The sequence below is a fragment of the Loxodonta africana genome, chromosome 13, assembly GCF_030014295.1.
Source record: "Loxodonta africana isolate mLoxAfr1 chromosome 13, mLoxAfr1.hap2, whole genome shotgun sequence".
Lineage (NCBI taxonomy): Eukaryota > Metazoa > Chordata > Mammalia > Proboscidea > Elephantidae > Loxodonta > Loxodonta africana.
Window position 1 is genome coordinate 21,157,454 of NC_087354.1, and position 24,585 is coordinate 21,182,038.

Here is a 24,585-nt window from a genome sequence, read left to right on the forward strand (position 1 = left end):
ACCAAGGGAATGTAGTCTGTTCAGCTATATGATCAGTGCCTACTTGGCACATAGGAAGTGTTCAATATAAGTTTGTGAAAGGATAAATGACAAGTAAAGGAAAAGAATCAAAAGATTGGTATACTGCTCACAAATAAACATATTTTCCCTTGAAAGAACTTCTCCAAATATAAGACCATTTAACCTAAGAGTTTATAATTGACATGGCCAGACCTGTAAGCTTTCCACCTAATGAAAAAAAAAAAAAATTATTTTCCAGTATGAACTACTAATTTATCCAGCTTAGCTCTTTCTGAGTGACATACGAAAGGGTCGGGAGAAAAGCTGTCTGTGACCTGGTGAGTTAAACATGCATTTCCTAAGAGTCCTTTAGGTGTCGGGGGGATGGAATACCCAGTGAAGGGCAGTGTAAGTCCTCTGGTAAGTATGACTTATTGCTGAACACAGCAAATTTCGGAAAGACATATAAGCCGTGGGGGTGCAAAAACAAACCAAAAAAAAAAAAAAAAACCTGTTGCTAATGAGTTGAATTCAACTCATAGTGACTCTACAGGACAAAGGAGAACTGCTCCCACAGGGTTTCCAAGGAGCGGTTGGTGGAATCAAACTGCTGGCCTTTTGGTTAGCAGCCAAGCTCTTAACCAGTGCGCCACCAGGGCTCAGGGGCGCAAAAGAGGAGTGGGATCTCATCTAGCCAAGGGATCAAGAAAGGCTTTTTGCGCCAGGAGGCTTGAAAGTTTTGAAAATCAGTTGCCATTGAGTTGACTCTAACTCATGGTGACCCCGTGTGTGTCAGAGTAGAACTGTGCTCTATTGGGTTTTCAGTGCCTGATTTTTCAGAAGTAAACTGCCAGGCCTTCCTTCTAGAGCACCTCTTGGTGGACTCAAACCTCTGAACTTTCTGTAAGCAGCCTAAAGAAAAGATGAGAAGATTGGATGGGGGAAGGGGTGCAGGGAAGCTAGATTAGTGGAAATGGAACAACCAAAATGGAAATAATGAGAATGTTTACACAATGTGGAAAATGTAACCAATGCCCCTGAGCAATATGTATAGAAATTGTTAAATGGGAACCTAACTTGCTGTGTAAACTTTCACCAAAAAACACAGTAAAATATTTAAAGAAAAAAAGTTACGCAAGGTCTCAACTTGGGTGGAGGCGATCGGAATAAAAACAGATAATATAACATGTCAACACAGCACCTACTGGACTTGATGGGTTGGGAAATGGGGAGAAAAGCACAAGGAACAAAAAAGAGCCTGATAGGGTTCCAGCCCAAAGGACACCAGCGACATTAATGGAAGTAGGAAGTGAGAGAGAAGACAATGGGGTTGGGGATCCTGGAGAAATGAGGCGAAAGGTGATACTACTTACTTTCCGACCCCTTGAAGCGTAGATGCCTGCTGGACATTCAAGCAGGGCTGGAAATGGGTGTGTGAGGTTTAAGCGAACCAGGAAAACTTGGCAAGACTTCAACATTCCTACTCAATTATCTTTAATTATCACACTGTGAATCCATAAACCATAAATTTTATCCAAGGCATTCTGGAATCTTTCATAAAAGTTTCTGATTACTTGCATAAATCTTAACATTTCACATACAACTAATATCTGTTTTTCACATTCAATGCCTACTTAATCAATTAACAATTGTTTTCCATATACAATTTAGTCAAGGTTGATTCAGTCCTGCCCTTGAATTCCAGCTGGCGTTTGTGTCCTAAACTTTCTGCTGAGAACTCCACAGTCGGGCTACAGAGGAAATAAGTCTAACTAACGATGCCTTCTCGTCAGGCGAATTATTTCATTTTGAAATTCTATAGCAAAAGAACAATAAAGTATTGGTTCCACTTTTAAATAAATAAGGGGTTATTTTGCTGCTGAAAGTTTTCATTCAAATGACTGATCCGATCTCACATGTCTGTTTAAAAAAGCCTGACTTAGGTCGTTACAAAATGACAGACTATGATAAACTAGATGATAGCTGGGACTGAGACAATGAGGCATTGTTACACAGAAGGTTGAGTAACTAGTTCAACAAAAGACCTTCTTGGGTATCTATTGTATGTACAACTAAGAGATTTACTGGAGCTTTTTATCATTTCTGCAAGGCTCTTTTCCAACCAGCCTCATTAACTTGAAGTAAATCAAATCATGCAGAAATCTGGCTCAGCCAGAAAGCAACCCGGGAAGATACAATATGAAGAAAAACAGACACGGCACGATAAGGTTTAGAATCTTTGGCATTTTTCATAAACATTTTGTTTGAAGATTATTAAATTACAACCTAGAGGGGGGAAAAAAAGAGTAAAACTCACTATTAAATCAGTTCTTTTTCTTTGACTTTTCTTTGAATATATATATATATATATATAAAACTGCACATATGAAGTACATGTCAATGAAATACAGTCTTTAAAACTTAAATAGCGTTTGAAAAGAAGGATACGTACATATATTTTACACCTGGACAAAATCAGGATCTTTACTGGAGGGGGCTTCTGAGAAACAGTGGGGTCTGCAGAAGTCAGAGAAGATGGCGGGGGAAGTTTTGGGAGTAAGTTTCTAGGAGTGGGGTTCTGAGAGAAATTTTTATTATGTATAGTTTCTTTTGCCCATAAGAGCAAAATTTAATAAAAGATAACTTTAGACAGACTAAGCATTTTTACTTTCTGCCCCAAACAGTTGTTTAAAAGAAGTGATTATGATGAGCAGGTAAGCTATTGTGTTTACTAGTTCATTGAATTTTAGCTTCTATCTTTCCAAATACTCTTAGAATCCATTCATGCTTTTCCCTCTCTCTCTCTCAAGTTATAGTATTGGCATTTTATTTTGGAAATAAGCAAAAATTAAAGTCAGAAGCAAAAGAGTTATAAGGCAAACAAGACCCCCTCCCTCTCCAGATGGGCAATCCCATCAGGCCTTCCTCCTGCCTCCATTGCCAGCAAGGGCCCCACAGTGCAGTCTGCACCCAGACTGAGGGCTTTACTGAATTTCACATACACGTCCTCAGTGACCTCAGCTGAAACACATCTAATGATTTGGGCTAATTCTGGTAATTATATAAAAAAAAAACAACTAAAATATACATCATTTGAACAGATGACTGGGATCCACGAGTTGTTAACCAAGAGAAAATTTCTGATTAACGCAAACGACAATCTGAAAGAAGTGTGGGGGTGGGGAGTGGAAAGAACTGAATCTTAATGAGAATCTGTTGGAGGTGTGAAAACAAGTTCAAAGTCACTGCAGAATTCAAGTGGTCTCCTGGCTGTGCTCAGACCCACGGCAACCTTGCTTGAGCTTCCCATGGGAGATTGGATGTTAGTCTTTCACAGTCTCCAGACCGTCTCGTTTTGCTGGGCTGACCCTCCATGCAACCAAGGCACCCATGCATGCAGATGTGTGCACAAGAAGACGCATACTCAGGCCTGTGTGCACACCTGTGTGCATCTGTGCATGTGGAAAAGGGGGAGAGAATACAGAGAGGGCTATGCACAGCACGCATTTCAGGACGACACACGGGTACCACCGAAAGAGTGATAACATTGGTCTAATCAACCAAACACAAGATCGGGGGGCTGATTCCCAAACTCAGCCTGCATCCTAGGGAACACTGCGCTTCTTGCGAAGGGGGCTGTGGCTGCTGCCGGGTTTCAATTCCGCATACTGCACCTGTGAAAACAGACAGACGTGACACTGGCGGTTAGGTAACCCTAGCTCGCCACAGAGTGTGTTAATGGCTCCCCAAGGACAAACCCAGGCAAAGGAAGGAAGGTTCAAAGGTAATGAATCATTTTCTAAACACAGGAACATGGAGGGATTAATTGCAGGAAGGATTTGAGAAGTCATGCATCATTTCTTGAAACCAAAATATTAAAAGCAGATTTTTCTAATGAGATGCATGGGTTTCTACCTGCTCTCAGCACTGCTAGACGATTTTAGTTTTGCATGTGCCACTTTTCAACCAGAAGGAAGCTTAATAATTGCCTCATGGGGATGTTTATCTTAGTATATGATACAGCAACTTACTAAGATTTATTCATCTAAAAATATCTAAAATCTTGGGGAAAAATCAGAGCGAATTATATACATTTATTTTGCCTGAAAGAGAGAAAATGCTGAAATTGATACTGGGCCCCAAACATATAGATTTCTTTTAAAAATGAATTTCATTTACAACATAATGGCTAAAACATCTGTGATAAATGAGTGCTCTGGGAGTCTCCAGTGGCAAACTGTCTATAGTGTAATTAGAAAGTGCTTTTGGCGGTACATGGCCGTACAAGGAGGATCTTGCTAGTGCACTGTATATCTTTCTGGGTTGTTCTTTGTTGTGTCTTCCTGTATCTGAGCCAACTCCAACTGGATGACCGCCCCGAGGGCCAGTGCCTGGACTCTACACAGACAATCCTTGGGGGGCTCGATGGAGATTTTCCTTCTTCCAGGATACAGGCGTGAACTCACACGGTGACCCTAGTGATGGTACGTTGCAAACGCATTGCTTTGGTGTGTGTCTTTGATAGTCTGACTGGGGGTGGCTTTATGTAAGATATCGTATTACAGACCACATGTGCTCACTATTTTTAGCATTTATGCCAAACACCCCAGGGACATTATGCCCCATCACATAAGGAAAGAGACATGAAAAAAGCACCTTTTCCATAGAGACTTTTGTAAAGGTCCCCTAGGGGACAGGGAATGGGCCACATGGCATTCTTCAATGTAACGCAAATGGGCCAGGTTACTATTTTTTAGTCATCTAATGCAAACGTTAAAGAGTGAATTCATATCTACAGAATGTATATTTAACATTATGAATAATTATATCATAAAATGAAGGTTGAAGAGTAGCGCCACAGAGGCTGTCTTAGTATCTAAGAATGGAGTGCTGACTTGGAATGAAGGGGAAAGAAATTGTAAAACGTTCAGCCTCGCATCTCTGCAATCCACCCAGCACTCCCGGGGAACCAATTATATTACAGTTGCCCAAAGATGGAAATCGATACTTGATTTGGGATTCTCTCAGATAATAAAGGAGTGTGTCTCTGACCATCGTGATGCTATTTCAGGCCATGGTTTCCCATCTACCTATTCTATGGTCTCTAGTCTCCATTAGAGAAGTCACAGCCTGCCCATCTTTCTCTGGATTTATAGCAGCCTGATCCATGGGGGCCTGGGTGGGCTACTCTGTGGGACTTTCTGGTATTGTTGTTGTTAATCTCTGTACATCCACAGAAACGGGACGCTTCTGGACTAAGTGACCGTTACCTGTGAATAATGCTTCTGATTGATCTCGAATTATTTCCAGCCATCTCTGCCTCTTTGTGTATTAAAGTAACTGGGGCTTTGCCCTCGGCATCCCTCAGTCTTCAGACGGAAGGGGACAGGAGGGAGGCGGAGGAGATAATTGGGGCAAAGAAGAATAAAAAAGAATAATCGGCTTGTCCTCTACTTCCCCTAAAATGCCCGTCATCCGGAAGAGAAGGAAATGAAGCAACACTCCCCCAGCTTTGGCTCTCACACTCTCCCACTCGCTGAGCCCATCTTATCCTCTTTAGGGAGGCGAGCAATTGGAATGTGGCAAACACCAACGCACAGTAACCTCGCAGTATGAGTTCCAGGTCATTCTTAAGTAGCTCTTTTTCGGATAATTTCCCCAATCATCTCATGCTTTGGACAAAGGTTTTCCTGCCACCTCCCTGCAAGCCAGATCTCTGTAAGGGTTTTCTGATTCGTTATCTCCATTGCTCACATGGCACAGCCTGTGCTTCTTTGGCTCTGGGGCTGGCCAGATGTCAGCACTGGGGCCCCTGTTGGTGGTGACCATTCATTACGTACCTTTTGAACATCAGATGGTACCCTAGAGAGAAAGTCTAGGAACTCGTTATTATCGATGGTATAGGGATTTCGAAGCTTCTTAGTAAATTTATTTATGCCTGAAAAATAGAAACACAAGGGGCTCTCTTGACTGATTGATCTATTCGTTCATTCGTTCATTCATTCATTCACTTATCTTTAAGAACTTGCCTGGCTTGTGGTGGGGGGAAGGGGCTCCGGCATTCACAAGCAAAGATTAGTGTGAAAACAATTACATAGACCTCAAGCCATGCACATGTTGCTGTCATGTGGAATCATTCACAAATACCTTTTCTTGGGGGAAGGAAGTGGGGATTGTGGAAGAGGAGCTTTGCCTTCTTCAGCTGTGAAAATCCCATTACAATCTCAGCAGCAGGGCGCAGAGGCATGCTAAAACTGTGGCACTCCTCGGCTTTTTTGGAATACACTGATTAACAGCCTCCTCCGCTATGAAAACAAATGTCCCAGATGGGAAAAGGCCTTCATTAGCCCAAACAAGTCCCTGCTTGGAGGCTCTGGACCAAAGGCAGCAGGGGGAGGTGGAGGGAGGGAAAGGTTTTTTTGTTGTTGTTGTTGTTAAGAAGAAACTGGAAACTGCAGCCATTTCCCGCCCCCCCCACCCCCAACTCATTTTCACAGGTTTCTCTCCTCTCACTGCCGAGCAGAACTTGACATGTTGATGGTGCTTTGATGCTGCAGAAAACTGTGAAAAGTTATTATTGGAAAATTATCTTCCTATGGTTGCTAACTTGATTTACGGACTGCAACACTGGAGCGGGGGTTGTCTGGGCAATGGAGCACATGCTAATTTTGGATGGGGACAATGATCATTAGAAGGGGTGTGACGTTTAAGATGTCAATGCACTGGAGAGCATCCCACTTAGGGGGCTGCATCCTGGGCTCCTGAGCATGTCCAGACCACTCTTGGTTTCCTTCTAGAGGGAGGGTCCCACAACCCCTTTGCGTCTCATGATCTGCTTCTTGGAGCTGCTTTGCCCGTATCCCTAGCTCATAGCCGTGCTCTTTTTTTTTTTTTTTTTTTTACAAAATGTCACCTTTTTTTTCCTGTTGAGTTTTAGAAGCAGAATGACTAGGTGGCTCTCTGAAGCCCTGCCGCTGGGTGCTTGTTTAACAAGGATCATATCTGAAGGCCTTGTCAGCCTCAATGGTGCTGAATGAATTCAGAGCCTCCGTGTGCTGTGAATGGCTCCTACTTGGAAGCCAAGGGAACATTTAACTGTTCGTCAGTCGCCAGCACATGAAAGGTTTGACGTTTCTCTTCTTTCCTGCAGTATTATTTTGCTTTCATCTAAGGACAGGACTTCCTACATGGCATTATACCTGACACAATGCCAACCTCCAGCCATTTATTTAGAGGGTCAGATTTACATCTTCTTTGCAAATGGAGCCTGCCATTGTCCATGAGAAAACGGCTGCATGGTGGTTGGGCTGTCAAAGGCTCCCCTTTCCTTTAGTCAAAGCTACATGCTGCCTTTCTTCCTTCTACCCCCACGGCAAGCTATTAAATCTCCCCCCTCGAAGTTCCTTTAAACTAAAACACTTTCACTGTGTTATTCTAAAGACATTTAATTGTAGCATGGGCTTTTTGGCAAAAGAAAACAGATGAGGCAAAATGGTGAAGGGAGACAAAGACGTATTGAGAAAAGATGTATCTTCTATTGTTAATTATATACAGTGTGCACATCTGGAGTCTTTACAATGAATAGCAAGGCAGGGATAATATCATGACCGATCAAAACAGTGCATTCCCAGTCACTGAGAAGATTAGAAACCTGCACAGTAGCTCAAATGCACCAGTAAGGGCAGACATAGTCCACAAAGCACTAAGACTAGGTTTGAAATACTTAGTTGTAATACAAATAATAGGGCACTTAGATTGCATGCTTCAAAAGCACACCTTATTTTTTAAGGTATTACAGGCTCAGACACTTCAGTGATTCCACAATATTATCTACTGTGTGAGACCAAGTGTCAACAGGAGATGATACACCCCCTGGTCATCTTTATGGGGCAACAGGACAAGGAGGAAGGAACCAGGGTTATGGGGCAGGAATACCTGGTCAAGCCTAGGGTTCACCACATGGTATCTGCATGATTTCAGATAATAAACACCCGCCCTATACAGTTTCTTGGTTGTTGGGAGAATCATGTTGGGCAATATAGGCAAGAGGATTCTGTAATCTGAAATTCCACAATAATAGGGGCTCTCATCATCATTGTTGATGTCAACAAGCTAAAAAGACAAAGGATGTAGCAATGGAAGAGTCTTTAAACAGGCAGTCCCCAAGTATGAATGAGATCCTTTCCTGTGTCTTTAAGTGGAATTTGTAGGTCAGTCGGGACAGGTGCAGAAGGTAAGTTGGAACAGGTGCATACAGTTTATTTAGCCTTATTTTAGTGCAAGAAAAGGATCAAGCCTTTTCAATGATTTTTTTTTTGTGTGTGTGTGCAGTAAGTGAAGATGATTGCAATGAAGAATTTGTTACCAGTAGGGGTTGGTTCAACAGTTTCAAAGTGAGAGCAAATTTACATAACACTAAAGGGCAAGTATGAGCTGTCATGGCACAGTGGCTAAGAGCTCGGCTGCCAACCAAAATGTCGGCAGTTTGAGTCCACCAGCTGCTCCTTGGAAACCCTATGGAGCAGTTCTACTCTTCTTATAGGGTCGCTATGAGTCGGAATCAACTCGATGGCAACAGGTTTCTATACAGGTCGTCCATATATTGGATGTTCGTAACCCAGGGACTTAGTGTACTATTGGGCATGTGACCACATGCCCAAATTTTGAACTTGTGACTTTATCCATTAGCACACTGGATATGCCTTTAATTTACTTAATCTAAGTGATACAGACAAACAGAAGGTATACCTGCTGGGAAAACTTTTTTTTTTTTAAGCAAATAAAAAAGCAAGTGGGATTCCAATACCAAGGGACAACAGTTGGGGAAGATACTATCATTTAATGGTCCCTGATCATGAACTGAATAGGTCAGTGTGGTGGAAAGAGCCCCCGCGTAAGAAAGAGTACCTGGAGAAAATCAGGAGAGAGGGAAAGTCAGTCACATGGCTGCTTTGCACATATGGCCACATGAAAATAGCCACTTGAAAGAGAATGGAAGCACTATTTGCTACGGATACTTATATGAGCTACTGGCATGTTGCCTCGATGGCACTACATAGGTAGGGTAGGGATGGAGAGTTATTTCATTCATTTGTTCATTTATCAAATACTCATTGATAGACACTGTGCTATCAAATGATAGAAAATTAACTAAGGCCTGGCACCTTCTTGCAAGAAGCTCAAAATCCAACTTGTAGAGTTCATAGCCACCCTGGAAAAACAGAAGAGGCTCAGACCTGAACGAAATAACTATAATTAAAAAAACTATAACGAAGGACAGAATGGAAGGAACATGGAAGTCCTCTGAAAAGGGACAGAAAAGCCACAAGTGATCTAATTAGAACGCTCCGCCTTCTAAAACCACAAACATCAAATAACCAAAATCAAGTAGATAAAGTTTCCTAAAGGCGATTGAAGATATCCCTCTTTAACCCTCTTCTTGCTTTTTAAAAATTACACTCCCACACAACAGAGGTGGCAGGCCAAATAAAACGTCACCTAATTTTTTTTAAGTAAATCACAGGTATTAAATCCGCAGAGTCATTGTCTCATAAAAATATCTGTCAAGTACTCATTAAAGACCCATTGCCTGTATATAGCTTCAGGGGGAATTATAGGAGTGATGAGGAAAGAAGGCGCCTTACCCTTCAAATTCTTACAATGAAGTTGGTTAGTCAAGCAATATCACAGCCTTTAAGAATTTAAGCTATTCTCATTGTGCTTATGTCAAATAATTCGGATAATAAAAATCATTTACACAAAAATAATATTTGAGTATATAAAATGCAAAAAAAAAAGGACATACAGTTAAATAAGTTTGCTCCAAAGGAGTAAAAACATGGAACAAATCATTTTAGGATATTTTTTTTACAACTTCAAAGATGAGTAAATAACTTAGCATGAGATATTTTTCTGATTCTTAAAAAAGTGAAAAGGAACACTAGAAACTTAAGGCAAAATTATCTTCTACAAGTCTCTGCATAGGATAAAATCATAAATTGTGCAAAAGAATGTTCTGGATCCATACTGGCTAATAACAAACTTGTCTTACAAAAGAGTAAGTCCTAATAGAATCGTAGAATATAATCCATGATGGCATGGAAGGTATTATGTGATGAGAGAAGGCAACAGGTCATGTGATGACCGCCAAGGCTTTTGACTACGTAACTATGGTAAGGTCATCAGTAAACTATGAAACTCTGTGTAGAACATAAAACCAAAGAATGAGACACTTGGTATGAAGCTCAAAGAGTCACTGTTGGCCCAGGAGAACATAATAAACTTCATGCTGTTTAATAATTTCACCCATAAACTGAATGATAAATATGGCAATGTCTCATTAAGTAGATGCAAAATATTGACATTGGGAAGCTGCCAAGATCTTGGAGGATAAGATCAGAAGTCAAAGTAATTTGGATAAATAAGAGGAGGGGTTTGAATCCCAAAATGTCAATCAAAGGAGGAAATATAGTATACTTTGTGGCAAAAAAAAAAAAAAAAAAAAAAAAGATGCGTAAAAGAAAATAAAGTATGCACCAGAATGATAAATCATGGGGCAAGAGTGCTTATAAGTTGACCATGGTCATCAGCTTACACATACTTAACAATGGCCAAATGACTGCAATTTTGAACCATGTTAAAATTGCTGTCTGACCCTGACAACTTATGTCATCAATGAATGGGTTTGGAAATTAATACTTATTAAAAAAATTGAAAAAGTATGAGACTATTCAGTCTACACAGATATCTTTCAGCCTATACGGTATACAGGAAAATCCTATTGCAAAATTTCTTAATCAATGGGCCCTGAGGAGTCCCTTGCTCTCTTTCCTAAAGATCAAATATGGATCAGTATGCAAGAGTCATTGCAAAAAAGAAAAAAAAAGAGAAAGAAAAAAAGAAAAGGAAACAAACAAAAGGTGGGCATGGGTATGAGAAGATTTTCCCAACAGTGACAATCATCAAATATTGGAAGTGAGCCCTGAAGAAGGGGTAGAATATCTTTTTTTCTTTTCTCTGGTATAAAGGGGAGAGGCTTCTTTATAAGGAATTTTCCCCTCCTGGACAAAATCGAGAATGAATGGGTTATGTTCTCTCAAAATCACTCCATTTCTGAAATTTTATGAGTTGCTCTATGACTTTCCAATCTCTGAGTGTCCAGGTTTGGCTTCCCTTGTCACCAGAGTTCCATCTTTGTGGATTCTCTTTGAAAAAATCGATATTTAATTATTTTGAAAAGGTTGTTACTTTTTTCCAGCATTTGCAAGCTTTCTGCTTTTGCTCAACGGATAGTCTTAAGATGAATGCATTTCAACAAAAAGTCTGTCATTACTGTAACTTTTCTTTATATTTCAACATCTGAAGATCCCAAGAAGTGATCGTGGTCAAGAACTTAGCCGCAGTCACAGGAGCTAAGTCATGAAAAGCCAGGACTGACAGAATCTTCTGGGAAAGGACTCACCACTTTTCTGACAATTAAGCTACTGCAACGCACTCTCCTTTTATCCCCCAGGGCCCACCCAGAGACAGACACTAATATTCACAAAGCTGTTGGGTTTCTGTTCAATTGCTAACTCAAGTATTAAATCATGTTATGGAATTTATTTCAAGTTTTCCATTTTTGTTCCAATTTTTTCAAGCAGCTAAACCTTATATAGGCACACCATTTCTCCTGATTAATAACATCTTCTCTCAGGCACTGGCTAAGTCGTTACTGCGTGCTCCTTTCCTCTCCCCTCATTGCTTTTGCATTTAAGTAATGAGTTTGGTACTTTTTTATCTCCAGGAGAGAGAAAATGTCAGAAGCAACTTGGCCAGGGCCGGATCTACTTTAACATAATATAAAGGGCAAGATGCAGGTGTTTGCTCACTGTCTGAACAACAGCATTTCCTGAAAGTTACTGGGCCACGGCAATATATCATTTAAGGGTATGTATGACTATGAAGGTCCAAAGGGAAACTGTGTGCACAATCGCATTTTTATTTGATCACCATTATGCAGGAGGTATATAAATATCTATGCTGATCGTTCACTCAAACTGGCCTTTTCTGGGAGGTCCTGGAAGTTTCTGTTCCCCAAGTACTTTCCTTACTCTCATGCTTAATTGCCAACAAGAGCACATTTAAAGTTGATATTACACTTTAAAAATGAGTAACTGTTTCTTACCTGGAATTGATTGCTAGCAAAGGGACCGTGCCAAACTTACCCCAGATTAAAATAATGTACCGCAGTGGGATGAAATACAAAATGATGGTAGCTACTGCCAGGATCAAACAGGCCAGGACTGAAAGGAATGGGACCGTCCAGTTGAATGTGCTGTAGACAAACAACCACATAAACATCATTTTCTCTAATGCTCAAGAACTGTCACATAGTCATCCTAGTGTGTTTCTTTCATAATTACACAGATCAGAATCCCCTGGAAAAGGTTCTTGAGCAACCTGGAGATAAAAGTCAGCCAAACTCACTGGGCACTGGAAAAACATTATTTTAAGGAAACAAGACCCATGGCAGCTCAAGTTGTCAGAACCTTGGTGACTTCCTGGAACTGGCAGTCCCAAAGAGAAGACATTGGCTTGCAAAAGTTATTGAAAGTTATGAAAAACTGCAGTATTGCCACAGTGGCTCTGTACATGGAGATCTTCAAAACCGGTTAGGCCACTTCCAAGTGAACATTTCTCTCTCGGTTAACACATGGTTGCCAGTAAATATTTAGAAAACGGAGGATATTATTACAGTGCTGTAGTGTTTTCTAATAACTTACATTTAGAATTTCCAAACTCATTTTCTCCAGAACGCTGACAGTGCCCTGAAATGGGCGAGGGAGTATTTAGCTATAAATCATTAGACCATCAGTCATAGACAATGTAGATGATTTTACTACGTATTACTTTCACTGAGTCCCTGGCATCTTTCACTGTATCATCAGCTGCTCTGCAGGGGAAAGAGCTGGCAGTCTGCTTCTGTAAAGATTACAGCCTTGGAAACACTATAGGGTTGCTATAACTCGGAGTCAACTCGAAGGCAATGGGTTTGGTGGGTTTTTTTTGGGGGGGGGGGCGCGGCTTATGGCCTGCTGTGCCTTGAGTGGAATAGAGATCTAGAACATGGGGTGTGGAATTGAATGCACTGGGAAAACCCTTGCAGAGTCCTAGAAAAAGCTCTGCAAATCCAACCCCTTGCTGAGGGCATGTAAGTGCACACAGCACATCTTCTCACTGGGTCTCATCTTCACTTAAGACCATGTCTGCTGACCCTTTGCATTGTGCTAGGACTACAAAGACGTATAGATTTTTTGTTGTTGTCTTTTGGGATTATTTTTGTGGGTGGGAATATTGAGGAATTTTAACGGAGTAACAAACATGTCATCTTGAGGACTAAAGTGCACCTGACCCAAGCCATGGTATTTTCAATTGCCTCATATGCATGTGAAAGCTGGACAATGAATACGGAAGACCAAAGGTGAATCGATGCATCTGAATTATGGTGTTGGTGAAGAATACTGAATATACCATTGAACTATGGTGTTGGCGAAGAATATTGAATATACCATGGACTGCCAAAAAAATGAAAAAAATCTGTCCTGGAAGAAGTACAACCAGAGTGCTCACTGGTAAAATAGAGGGGCAGCAAAAAAAAGGAAGACCCTCAATGAGATGGATTGACACAGTGACTGCAACAATGGGCACAAGTACAGCAACAATTGTGAGGATGGTGCAGGACTAGGCAGTGTCCCGTTCTGTTCTGCATAGGTTCGCTATGAGTTGGAATCAACTCAACGGTACCTAGTAACAACAACAACATGGATTTCCAGAAGAATAAACAAATCTGTCTTGGAAGTACAGTCAGAATGCTCCTTAGAAGCGAGGATGGTGAAATGTCATCTCATATACTTTGGACATACTATCAAGAGGGACCAGTCCCTGGAGAAGGACAGCATGCTTGGTAGAGGAAAAAGTGGAAGATCCTCAACAAGATGGGCTGACACAGTAGCTGCAATAATGAGCTCAAAAATAGTAACAACTGTGAGGATAGCAAAGAACTAAGCTGTTTGTCTCTCTGTCGTACAGAGGATGGCTAAGAGTCAGAACTGACTTGACAGCACCTAACAACAGAATATAACAGTTATTAGGTACTTAATATGTGCCAGACATCATGCTAATATTTTTTTTTGCATATTTAGACTATAATGCCTTAAATAATTCTGTTAAGTAAGTATTATCCCCCTTTCACAGATGAGCAAACAGGCTGAGAGGTTGTCTAATTTGTGTAAATAATTACAATTCCATTAACAATATCAGAGAACCCCTCTTATGTTACCCTCTTGTCAAAACTGAGAATAATCAATATACTTAATCACCTTAATTTGTTTTTCAGTGATTTCTAGCTTATGTTTCTGCACAGAGCCTAGTATTTAGGAAAGGGCTTACAGAAATTGACTTATAAGCAAACTGACTTGGGTTTGAGTCCAGGCTCTGTCTCTAATAAGCTGAATGACTTTGGGAGAGTGATTTAATCCATCTGAAGCATACTGTCCTTCTTTGCAAAATGAGAGTAATAATAGTACCTAAATCATAGAGTTGTGCTAGAATTGAACAAGAAAATGCATTTAAAGTAGTGAGCTCAGTGTCTGCCACACTGTAAAAACTCAAGAAATTGTAAAGCAGTTATTATTTGTCAATTTTCTCTTCAGCTGTTTTGACTTTTTCCTCAGTGATTTATGATATCTCTTTGCATACTAAAGAAATTAGTCCTTTGTCATGTTTGCTACAAGTATTTTTCTAGTTTATGGCTTTTTCATACTTTTAAACACCTTTTTTCAATATAAAAATTATATATTTTCACATGATCAAATTTATCAATGTTCTACCTTTTTTATTTCTAGATTTGGCCACACTTACAAAAAGAACATCCTCATTCCAGTAATTTGACACCAGCTATTGAAAATAATCAGGAGTCTGTGAGCGGTGCAAACTGTTAACATGCTTAGCTGCTAACAAAAGGGTAAAGGCTCAAGTCCACCGGAGGTGCCTCAGAAGAAATGCCTGGTTCTCTACTTCTGAAAAATCAGCCACTGAAAACCCTAAGGAGCACATTTCTACTCCGCCAGTCATGGGGTTGCCATGAGCTTGAGTCAACTGGTTGGCAGCTGTTTTCTTTCTTTTTATTTTTTCTAAAATTAAACAATCACTGTTTCCTTCGCTGTTTTAATATGTCACCTTTTATATACGTAGGCACACTCCTGACTTCTCTCTTCTACAGTTGACCTTCTAGAAGAACTTTTCGGAGGGCAATTTCATACTGTATATGGAAATGTCATAAGTACCCCACAGTTGCCCCAGCTGTGCTACTGTAAGAAATTTAATCTGCAAATGTCCTTGTACAATGGCACAAAGACAACGCACGAATGTCCTTTGCAGTATAGTTTGTAACAATTAAAAAAGGAAACAGTCTATGAATCATCAACTGGAAAATACCATAACTTATGCTCTGCAACACTATACATCTGTTAAAAAGAATAAGAATACAACAAGACCCCCCCCCCATATCCCTCTGAAAGCAGAGGCTCAAAGTTAAATATAGTGAAACTTATATTGCAGAAATAAGCAAATGTATACGTATACGTATATTGCTGTTGTTGTTAGGCGCTGTCAAGCCTGTTCCACCTCATAGTGACCTCTAGCACCACAGTATGAAACACTGCCCAGTCCTGTGCCATCCTCACAATTGTTATGCTTCAGCCCATTGTTGCAGCCACTGTGTCAATCCATCTCATTGAGGGACTTCCTCTTTTCCACTGATCCTCTACTTTACATATATATAATTATTAAAGTATTTAAATATGTATAAACACTAACACATAGGCTTTTATACTGAAAAGATGTCTAAAATACATACGCCAAACTTTAACAGTATTTAAGAATCGGGGGTTGGAGGCCAGAGGGAGAAGGGGAAGCTTTGTTTTTCATTTGATGTGCTTAATTATTTTTATAATGGATATATATTGTATTTAAAGGAAAATAAACAAAAATTAAAATAAGTAAAACAATTATCAAACTTTGTACCTTTTTTTTTTTTAACTAGAGACATAGTAAGCGGCAGATTCTGGTACAAATATTTATGCAGCAACAAAACTACCCTCTTTTCACTTGGACATATTATTTATTAGCCTAAATCAATGCACTGCCGGCGAGTCAATTCCGACTCACAATGAGCCTACTGGACAGAGTACAACTGCCCCACAGGGTATCCAAGGCTGTTAAGTCTTTAGGGAAGCAGGCTGCCACATCTTTCTACCACAGAGTGGACGGTGGGTTCGAACTGCGATGTTTTGGTTTGCACCTGAGGGCTTTAACTACTGCATCACCAATGCGCAATTTATTAACCTAACCATTACCGTAGAGTTGACCCTGTATTAACCTAGTTGGTTACAATTTTAAAATAATTCCAATTCTGTGACCACAAGCAGTTTACTCAACTTTTCTGTGTTTTCGTTTTCCCATCTATAAAATGGGAATGATAACTGTATCTACTTTACAGAGATGCTGAGACGATTAAATAAGTTAATGAATATAAAACATTTAAAATAATATCTGGCATGTAATAGTTGTTTACTAAGTGTTAGCTAGTCTCATTTCTCTTCTTGTTATTGCATGAAAATGACAAACATGGTAAGAAAGCTAAATATATCAGATAGCATTTTGAAGATAATAAAAGGTATAGAAAATACACAGAATTATTTTTTAAAAGAAATATACATTATGACTCCTTTACGAGCAGGACTACTCCCTCCTTTAAAAAAAGGGAATGCTAGATAATTAAAAACAAAATAAAACTTTTTTTTTTTTTTAAAAACGCAAGCCATCACTAGACTGACATGAAAATAAGAAAATACTAGAGCATAAAAATAAAATGAACTGCTCTGGGAGGTAACTAATCTCCAAAGTCAAATCTCACACTAATAATTTCTTCCAAATACTAAGATTTTGAGCTTCTTTCTGTAATCTACAAGGTGCACAGGGGATAGAAGATACAGCCTTGGGCCTCCCCAAGAAGGGCTTCTAACAGACACCATTGCTTAAAGTTTATACATTCAGGTAAGGGTGAACAAGAAAAAAAGAAACCCACCACACATTTTAAGTTGGTGCTAAGAAACTTGTCTCTCATGACCTTGGTGCCAGGTTGAGAGATTTATCATCTGAATTTATGCTACTAGTGTCATTTGAAAAACATCAAGCAAAAAATTTAATAATAATAATAATAAAAAAAACCTGAAGCAAAAATTTAATAATTCCAGGTTGACAGTATCCTAAGATGACTCAAGCAGTAATCCTCTGTGGAGAAATCCACTATCAACCCAGACCTGTGAGTAATCCCCTGATAAAAATCCAAGGAATATAAAAGTTAATAGTTAAAACACTGCAAAACACAAAAGGACACAAATCACCATAAGTACAAGCCAGTAGAAGTAACAGAAATGTGGTAAGAAACAAAAAGGTGTCAGATATTGGAAACAAACACAGTATATTAAATAGTAATGCTTAATATATTGGAAGTCATCAAAAAGAAGTTCAAGTATATGAGCAAGGAAGATATAATGAAAAATGGCCAAGAAGATTTGAAAACACTCCAAGCAGAACTTTTAGAAATGAAAATAATAATGATTAAAGTTAAAACATGACAGATGATGAAGCAGGATATTAAATAGCAGAGCTCAGGAAGTGTAAGATAGGCCAAAGGAAGTATCTAGAAGACACCACAAAGAAAACTATTTAATCTCACTGATGATCATAGCTGTAAAAATCAGAAAAAAGACATAAAATATCAAAGAGAGATTAGAAGACATAGAAGATAGTTTTCTGCATGATGGGGAAGACAATAAAAGTAGCTGTCAATATTAGAGTTTGACAATTTATGCCGGAAATGCTAGGGTAACCACTAAAACCATAGTAAAAAGTGACTTAAATTCCTAGCAAATAGAGGGAACAAAAAGGGGAGAAAAAAATACAAAAGAAGATAAGAAAGAGAAAAAGAACCAGAGCATGGAAAAATAGAAAGCACTTAATAAAGATCGCAGATTGAAATCCAAATATATTGGTAACCAAATTAAATTTGAATGAACTCAGTGCTACAATTAAAGCATGGTAACTATTGGACCGAACAAGAAAAAAAAAATTTTTCTTATATAGTGTATATAAGAGAGACACGTGAAACACAGCATACAGACACGTTGAAAGAAAGAGATTGGAAATGATGTATCATGCAAACAGTTATCAAAATAGAGGTGTCATGGTTATATTTATATTAGTGAAGCAAGCTGTTAAGGCAAAATTGTATTAAAGATAAATTGGTTACTTTCAATTTACCAAGAAAATATAACAATGTAAAGATATACAAACCCAATAACATAGCTTCAAAATACAGAAAGTAAAACTTGACAAAACTACAAGGACAAATAGACAAACCCACAGTTATAGTAAAAGGTTTTAAAGCACATCTGTAAGTAATTGATAGAACAAGCCAAACTCCGCCCCCCAACTAAAAATCAGTATGAACATAAAAGGCTTGAACAAAACAATATACAAAATTAACCTAATGAATATATATGGAACAATACACCTAATAACCTTCTTTTTAATTTCACATGGAAAACTTACAAAAATAGGCCTTTGTTCCTAACCATAGAGCAATTAAGCCAAAAATCAGGAACCAAAAGATAATCAGAAAATCTCCGTATGTTTGGAAATTATGCAATACACTTCTTGGCCAGGGAAGAAGTTAGAAAATATTTTTACTAAATTGAATGATAATGAAAATATCACATGCCAAAATTTTTTGGCATGGAGTTAAAGCTGTGTTTAGAGGAAATTTTATAGCTTTAAATGTTTATGTTAGAAAATAAGAAAGGTTCGAAATAAATGATACAATTAGCCCTCTTGAAGAGTTAGAAAAAGACTAATACATCAAACCCAAAGAAAGTAATAAAGATAAGAAGTATATAATGAAAAAGAAAACAGGTAAGAAGGATGATTAACAAAGCCAAATGTTGGTTCTTTGAAAAGACTAATATAATTGACAAATCCTGTCAAGAAAAAGAAAAAAGACAGTCAATATTACATATAAAATAGTAGACATTCCGATGCATTCAACTGACATTAAGATAAGCGGATTTCATGAATAACTTTATACCAAAAAGTATGACAATTTAAAGGAAATGGACAAGCTTCTAGAAAATTACATCTTTCTAAAATTAATCTCCTTTCCAAAACATAGGAGAGGAAATAAAATGCTGAATAGACATTTACATAGTGCAGAAGTTGAATATTTAATTAAAAACCTTCCCCAACAGGAAACCGCAGGCTCAGATGCTTCACCAGCAAATTCTTTCAAATCTTTAAGGAAGTCAGAACAGCAGGCTTATACAAACTCTTCCAGAGAACAGATAAAGAGGGAACGTCCACCACCTTGTTTTATAAGTTCAAAAAAACTTTGTCATGATAAGGAACTTTCAAGAACAGAAAATTATTGGTCAATCTCACCGATGACCGTAGCTGCAATAATGCTAAGCAAAAAGAGTAAATAAAAACCCAGCAATATGTAAAAAGATTGTACAGCAGGACAAAGTTGGATTTATTCCACAAATTGAAGGTTGGTTGAACATTTGAAAATCAATCACAATAATTCAGCACATTAAGAAAAATAAAGGAGAAAAAAAAATATGATCATCTCAATGAATGCACAAAAAATTTTGACAAAATTCAGCTCAATAATTGTGTGTGTGTGTGTGTGGCGTTATGTGTGTGCATTTGTGTGAATGGTGTGTATCTGTGCATGTTGTGTGTGTATGTGGGGTTATGTGTGTTGAAGTATTGGATGCTGGCAACAGGAGATGTGTACCAGACTCACTCTCACAAATGGCCTTTCAGATTTGCCCTCCCATCAGTCAGTTCAGGTGACTCAGGTATTCTTCCCTCAGCAACTCACAATTTTAGTGATAAAATGTTTCTAAAGAAAGGGGGAGGGGGTGTACAAAAGAAGAAAGTCAAGGCAATTTACCAAAAATACTATCCAGAATAGTTAATAGTTTTAAGTGATTATAACACATGATGCACTGGTAAATCTTTTTAAGTATTAATTCATTTAATCCTTCCAAAAATCATATGTAGCAGGGGTCGTTATTGATATTCTCATTCTACAGATGAGGATTATAAAACATAGTGGTTAACTAAATTGCCCAAGATTACTCTTAATATGAGACAGAGCCGGGATCTGAATTTGGGAAGTTGGCTCGAGACCCCTTGCCTTCATAGCAAGCACTTTAGAAAATATAAGAACTCATTTTACTCATTTAATTCACTTGAGTATTTCTACCTATAAGTCTGAGGATTTAATTCAAAGACAATATACTATATTTTTACACAAATAACATGCACTTTCTGTTTGCCAACAGCACCGCTCTCTAATTTTCCTAAGCACACTATGCTGATCGTTCTTTAGAGCAACATGTAGAATCTCTCCCGACAAAGATTGAAGCCATAAAGTCCTGGTCCTCTCCCTGCTCTTCCTGTCTCCAATCTTTGTCCCCGTAGACATGTCACTCTTGGATTATTTCCCATAGCCACACCCTGATTCAAATGGCACGTAACCAGCTTTTCATCTTCATCACTTAGTATTTCCAACTTCCTAGCCAGGGGGCTCCTACTTTCCACGGATGTGCCTTAAGAGCCTTACTTTGGAATCTTTGCAGGGATGACTTCCCTGTCCTTCTAGGTCTATCTGATTCTCTAACCACCTAAGAGCACTACCCTCTACTAATAGAACCTATAACGCAGATCACCTTCTGTCCCATCCTGCTTGCTGTCTGCCATTGTTAGCTGCCGCTGAGTCAGCCTCACTTCTGGTGACCCCATAGACAAATGACCGAAACGCCGCCAGGTCCTGCGCCATCCCCGCGATCGGCTGTGACTGGATCATTGTGATCCATAGGATTTTCACGGGCTGATTTTCAGACGCAGATCACCAGGTCTTTCTTCCTAGTCCATCTTAGTCTGGAAGCTTCAACGAAACCTGCTCAGCATCATAGCAACATGCACATCTCCACTGACAGACTGTTGATGACTGTGCATGAGGGGCACTGGCTAGGAATTGAACCTGCGTCTCCAGCATGGAAGGTGAGAATCCTACCACTGAGCCACCAATGCCTAGTATCATATAAATGCTACAGTGCTAAGTAAATGTTTTAAGCTGACACATACATACATTTGAAAAGTGTGAAATATTAGAGAAGGTAAAGTAGGAAAGAGGCAATGCAGTTCGATCTATATCACCATGATACCATTGGAATCCTCCCAGCCAGTATCAGGAAAGCCTTGTACTCTGAAGGTTTTATGTAAGTCTATCTGCTTGCTAGTTGCCAAAAGTAGAGTACAATTTTTCTGGGTTCTTCGGCACTGAATTACAATGGAATTCTAGCAGAGTTACACATGACGTCCCACTTGAATGCACAGCAGGAACTTGAAGGTCACTGCAATAATGAATGGCCAAAGAATTAATAGGAGTTGGGTCTCATGAGCCTTCCTGTGTTGCAGCTGGGCAGAACAGTAGTCTGTTCATGGGCTGAAAACACGTCTCAGCCATGGCCACCACAGCTGTGCTGGGCACAGCCGCCCCTCAAACGCACTTGCAGCGCTGGGGGCCTGTTTCAATCACTGTCCTCTCCTCTCATCAGACACATTTCCTTTACCATTATCAACTGCACAACAGCTGCATTTTTCTATTACAGACGGTCCAGCACGGAGACAGTTGTACCAAATAACATGTCCTTCCTTCCTCCGTCTCACCCCACCTCCTCACATCCTCTCTCCTCCTTGCTGCCAGTATGCTGCTTCATGCATTTTTTTTTCAATGACTTTTTCCTTCTACTCCAGGCCCTGCATGATATACCTCAATTTCAAGCATATCAGCCCCCATCCCTTATGACACACACACACACACACACACACACACACAAAATGCCATTGAGTCAGTTCAGCCTTATAGCGACCCCATATGTGCCAGAAGAGAGCTCTGCTCCAGAGAGTTTTCATCCAAGGCATTTCTGGGTGGACTTGAACTTCTAATCTTTTGGTTAGCAGCCAAGTGTGTCAACCATTTGCACTTCCCATGTGACTCCTACGGTACAAACTTATTAAATTCTCTACATCTCCTTCTGTCTACCACACAGTTGTGGACTTTGAGTGTTTGTGTCAGGGGCCCCCACCTTCTGAGGCCCCTGTTCAACAACTCTTAGCCCAGTTTTCTCTTCTTATTCTTGGAGATGCTGATAAGTTATTGCTTCTTCATACTGTCCTCTATTTATCTGCCTCTCTCCTACATCCCTTCCTGGGCTGCTCAGACCTCCCCCAGCATCCTGTCTTCTTGTTGTTAGGTGCCATGTAGTCAATTTTCAACTCACGGCAACCCTATATGACAGAGTAGAACTGCCCTCATAGGGTTTTCTCGGTTGTAATATTTACAGGAGCAGATCACCAAATCTTTCTTCCATGGAGCCAACGGGTGGGTTTGAAATGCCAACCTTTTGGTTCGCAGCTGAGCGATTAACCTATTGTGCCACCTGGGCCCCTTTACCTAGCACTAATGCCCCTGAATTCTAATTGTCCATTACCTGCTTCTCTCCCTCACTGGAAAATAGATTCCTACAGGATAATGACATTGTAGCATAGTAGTGAAGAGGATGGGTTCAAATCAACAACTTGCTAGTCCTGTGACCTTGAACTATATATACATTTAACCACTCTGTGCTTCAGTTTTCTCAACTGTAAAATGCAGGTACAAACAATCCTTACACCATACAGTTGTTGGAATGAGTAACGGGGTTATTAGCGTATAGGGCTTAGAAAGGTGCCTGGCTAGCAACATGATAATTAGTTGTTGCTACCATCGTGGTCATTACTGTAATAGTTCTTCCTGGATCAGGTCAGCACCTGACACTCAATAATTGATAACTGAATGAGTGAATGAATGAAGAATGGTGGCCCCCTCACCATCACCGCACTGTTCTCTACTCTCTATTAAACATTTTGGAATCATTTGTCAATTTATTTGAAACTAAAGGAATAAGGCAGATAGGCATCAATATATATGAGTGAAAATTCTACTGCTCATTAATCTTCTCTCAAGACACTGATAACGAGAATGGTAACGGGTAAATTCAATAAAAACTGACCAAACTAGCTTAAAGGTGCACTTTTAACTAGTTTTTTTTTTTTCAGAAACAAAACAAACATGTTCATTATGCTGATATTGAATGGTCATTCAAGGGCAATTTTATTTTAATATGCAACAGGGAATGACAATCAGTATTGATAACGAAAGTTCTATATTAGCTATTTATATTTCCTGATTTATTGATTGTTCCCGTAATTTGATGGACAAAACTTTCATTTGGCTTTTAGCACTAATTTTCATCTCTTCTTTACCCACACAGTTTTTAAGCATCTAGCTTCTTTTCCTTTTTTTACTTGTACTTTAGATGAAGGTTTATGGAGCAAATTAGTTTCTCCTTAAACAATTAACATTACATATTGTTTTGTGACATTGGTTGCCAACCCTACAACATGTCAACACTCTCCTCTTCTTGACCTTGGGTTCCCCATTATCGACTTCCCTGTCCCCTCCTGCCTTCCTGTCCTTGCCCCTGGGCTGGTGTATCCATTTAGTCTTTGTTTTGTTTTATGGGCCTGTCTAATCTTTGGCCGAAGGGTGAACCTAAGGAGTGACTTCAGTACTGAGTTAAAAGGGTGTCCAGGCACCATACTTTTGAGGTTTCTCCAGGCTCTGTCAGACCATTAAGTCCAGTCTTTTTTTTGTAAGTTAGAATTTTGTTCAACATTTTCCTCCAGCTCTGTCCAGGACCCCCTATTGTGATCCCTGTCAGATTCTGGGCAACATCTAATTGTGGTAGTTATGGTCTATCAGTCCTTTGGACTAAACTTTCCCCTGTGTCTTTGGTTTTCTTCATTCTCCCTTGACCAGTGGAGTATCTTAGATGGTCTCTCACAAGCTTTTAAGACTCCAGACACTGCTCACCAAAGCAAGATGTAGAAGATTTTCTTTATAAACTATGTTATGCCGATTGAGCTAGATATCCCCCAAAACCATGATCCTCAGCACCCAGCCCAGTAATTTGGTCTCTCAGGGAGTTTGGACATGTCTATGAAGCTTCCATGACCTTGCCTTAAGAGTATTTTATATCAAGAGCTAGAATGATACACACAGACATGATCAATAAGATAAGAAAAAGCTTTTTTAACCCATAGGAAGAACAACATGCTGATATGATCCTGGATTTAAAGAGGGAAAAGTATGTTTTTATAACTCAAAGGGGAAAAACAAAACATCTCCCTATTCAGTGGCATCAAACGAAGACCAGGTTATGTAGAGTTTACAATATGTAAAATAAAAAAAAAAAAACAAACAGAAAACACATGAGATAGTTCATCTCTGATACCCAAAGGTAGGGTCAGCAAACTATGGGTTGGATTTGGGTCAAATGCAGCCCACCACCTGTTCTGCCAATAGTTTTG

General features: G+C 39.4%; 1 protein-coding gene across 7 annotated transcripts in view; it reads right to left on the minus strand.

The window, feature by feature from the left end:
• Positions 1 to 801: 801 nt before the first annotated feature.
• The window catches only part of MCTP2 (multiple C2 and transmembrane domain containing 2), a 312,542-nt gene continuing 288,758 nt past the window's right edge, over positions 802 to 24,585 (minus strand). For 4 of the 7 annotated variants that reach the window (XM_064267069.1, XM_023553054.2, XM_023553052.2 and 1 more), the window contains 3 exons: positions 12,207 to 12,316; positions 5,841 to 5,938; positions 809 to 3,674 (listed from right to left, as the gene is read on the minus strand). In XM_064267069.1, the coding sequence (XP_064123139.1) occupies positions 3,606 to 3,674; positions 5,841 to 5,938; positions 12,207 to 12,316 (277 nt within the window). In that variant the 3' untranslated portion in view covers positions 809 to 3,605. Of the gene's footprint in view, positions 3,675 to 5,840; positions 5,939 to 12,206; positions 12,317 to 24,585 lie in introns of all 7 variants that reach the window. The other 3 variants (XM_023553059.2, XM_023553057.2, XM_003413793.4) reach the window with 3 other exon arrangements.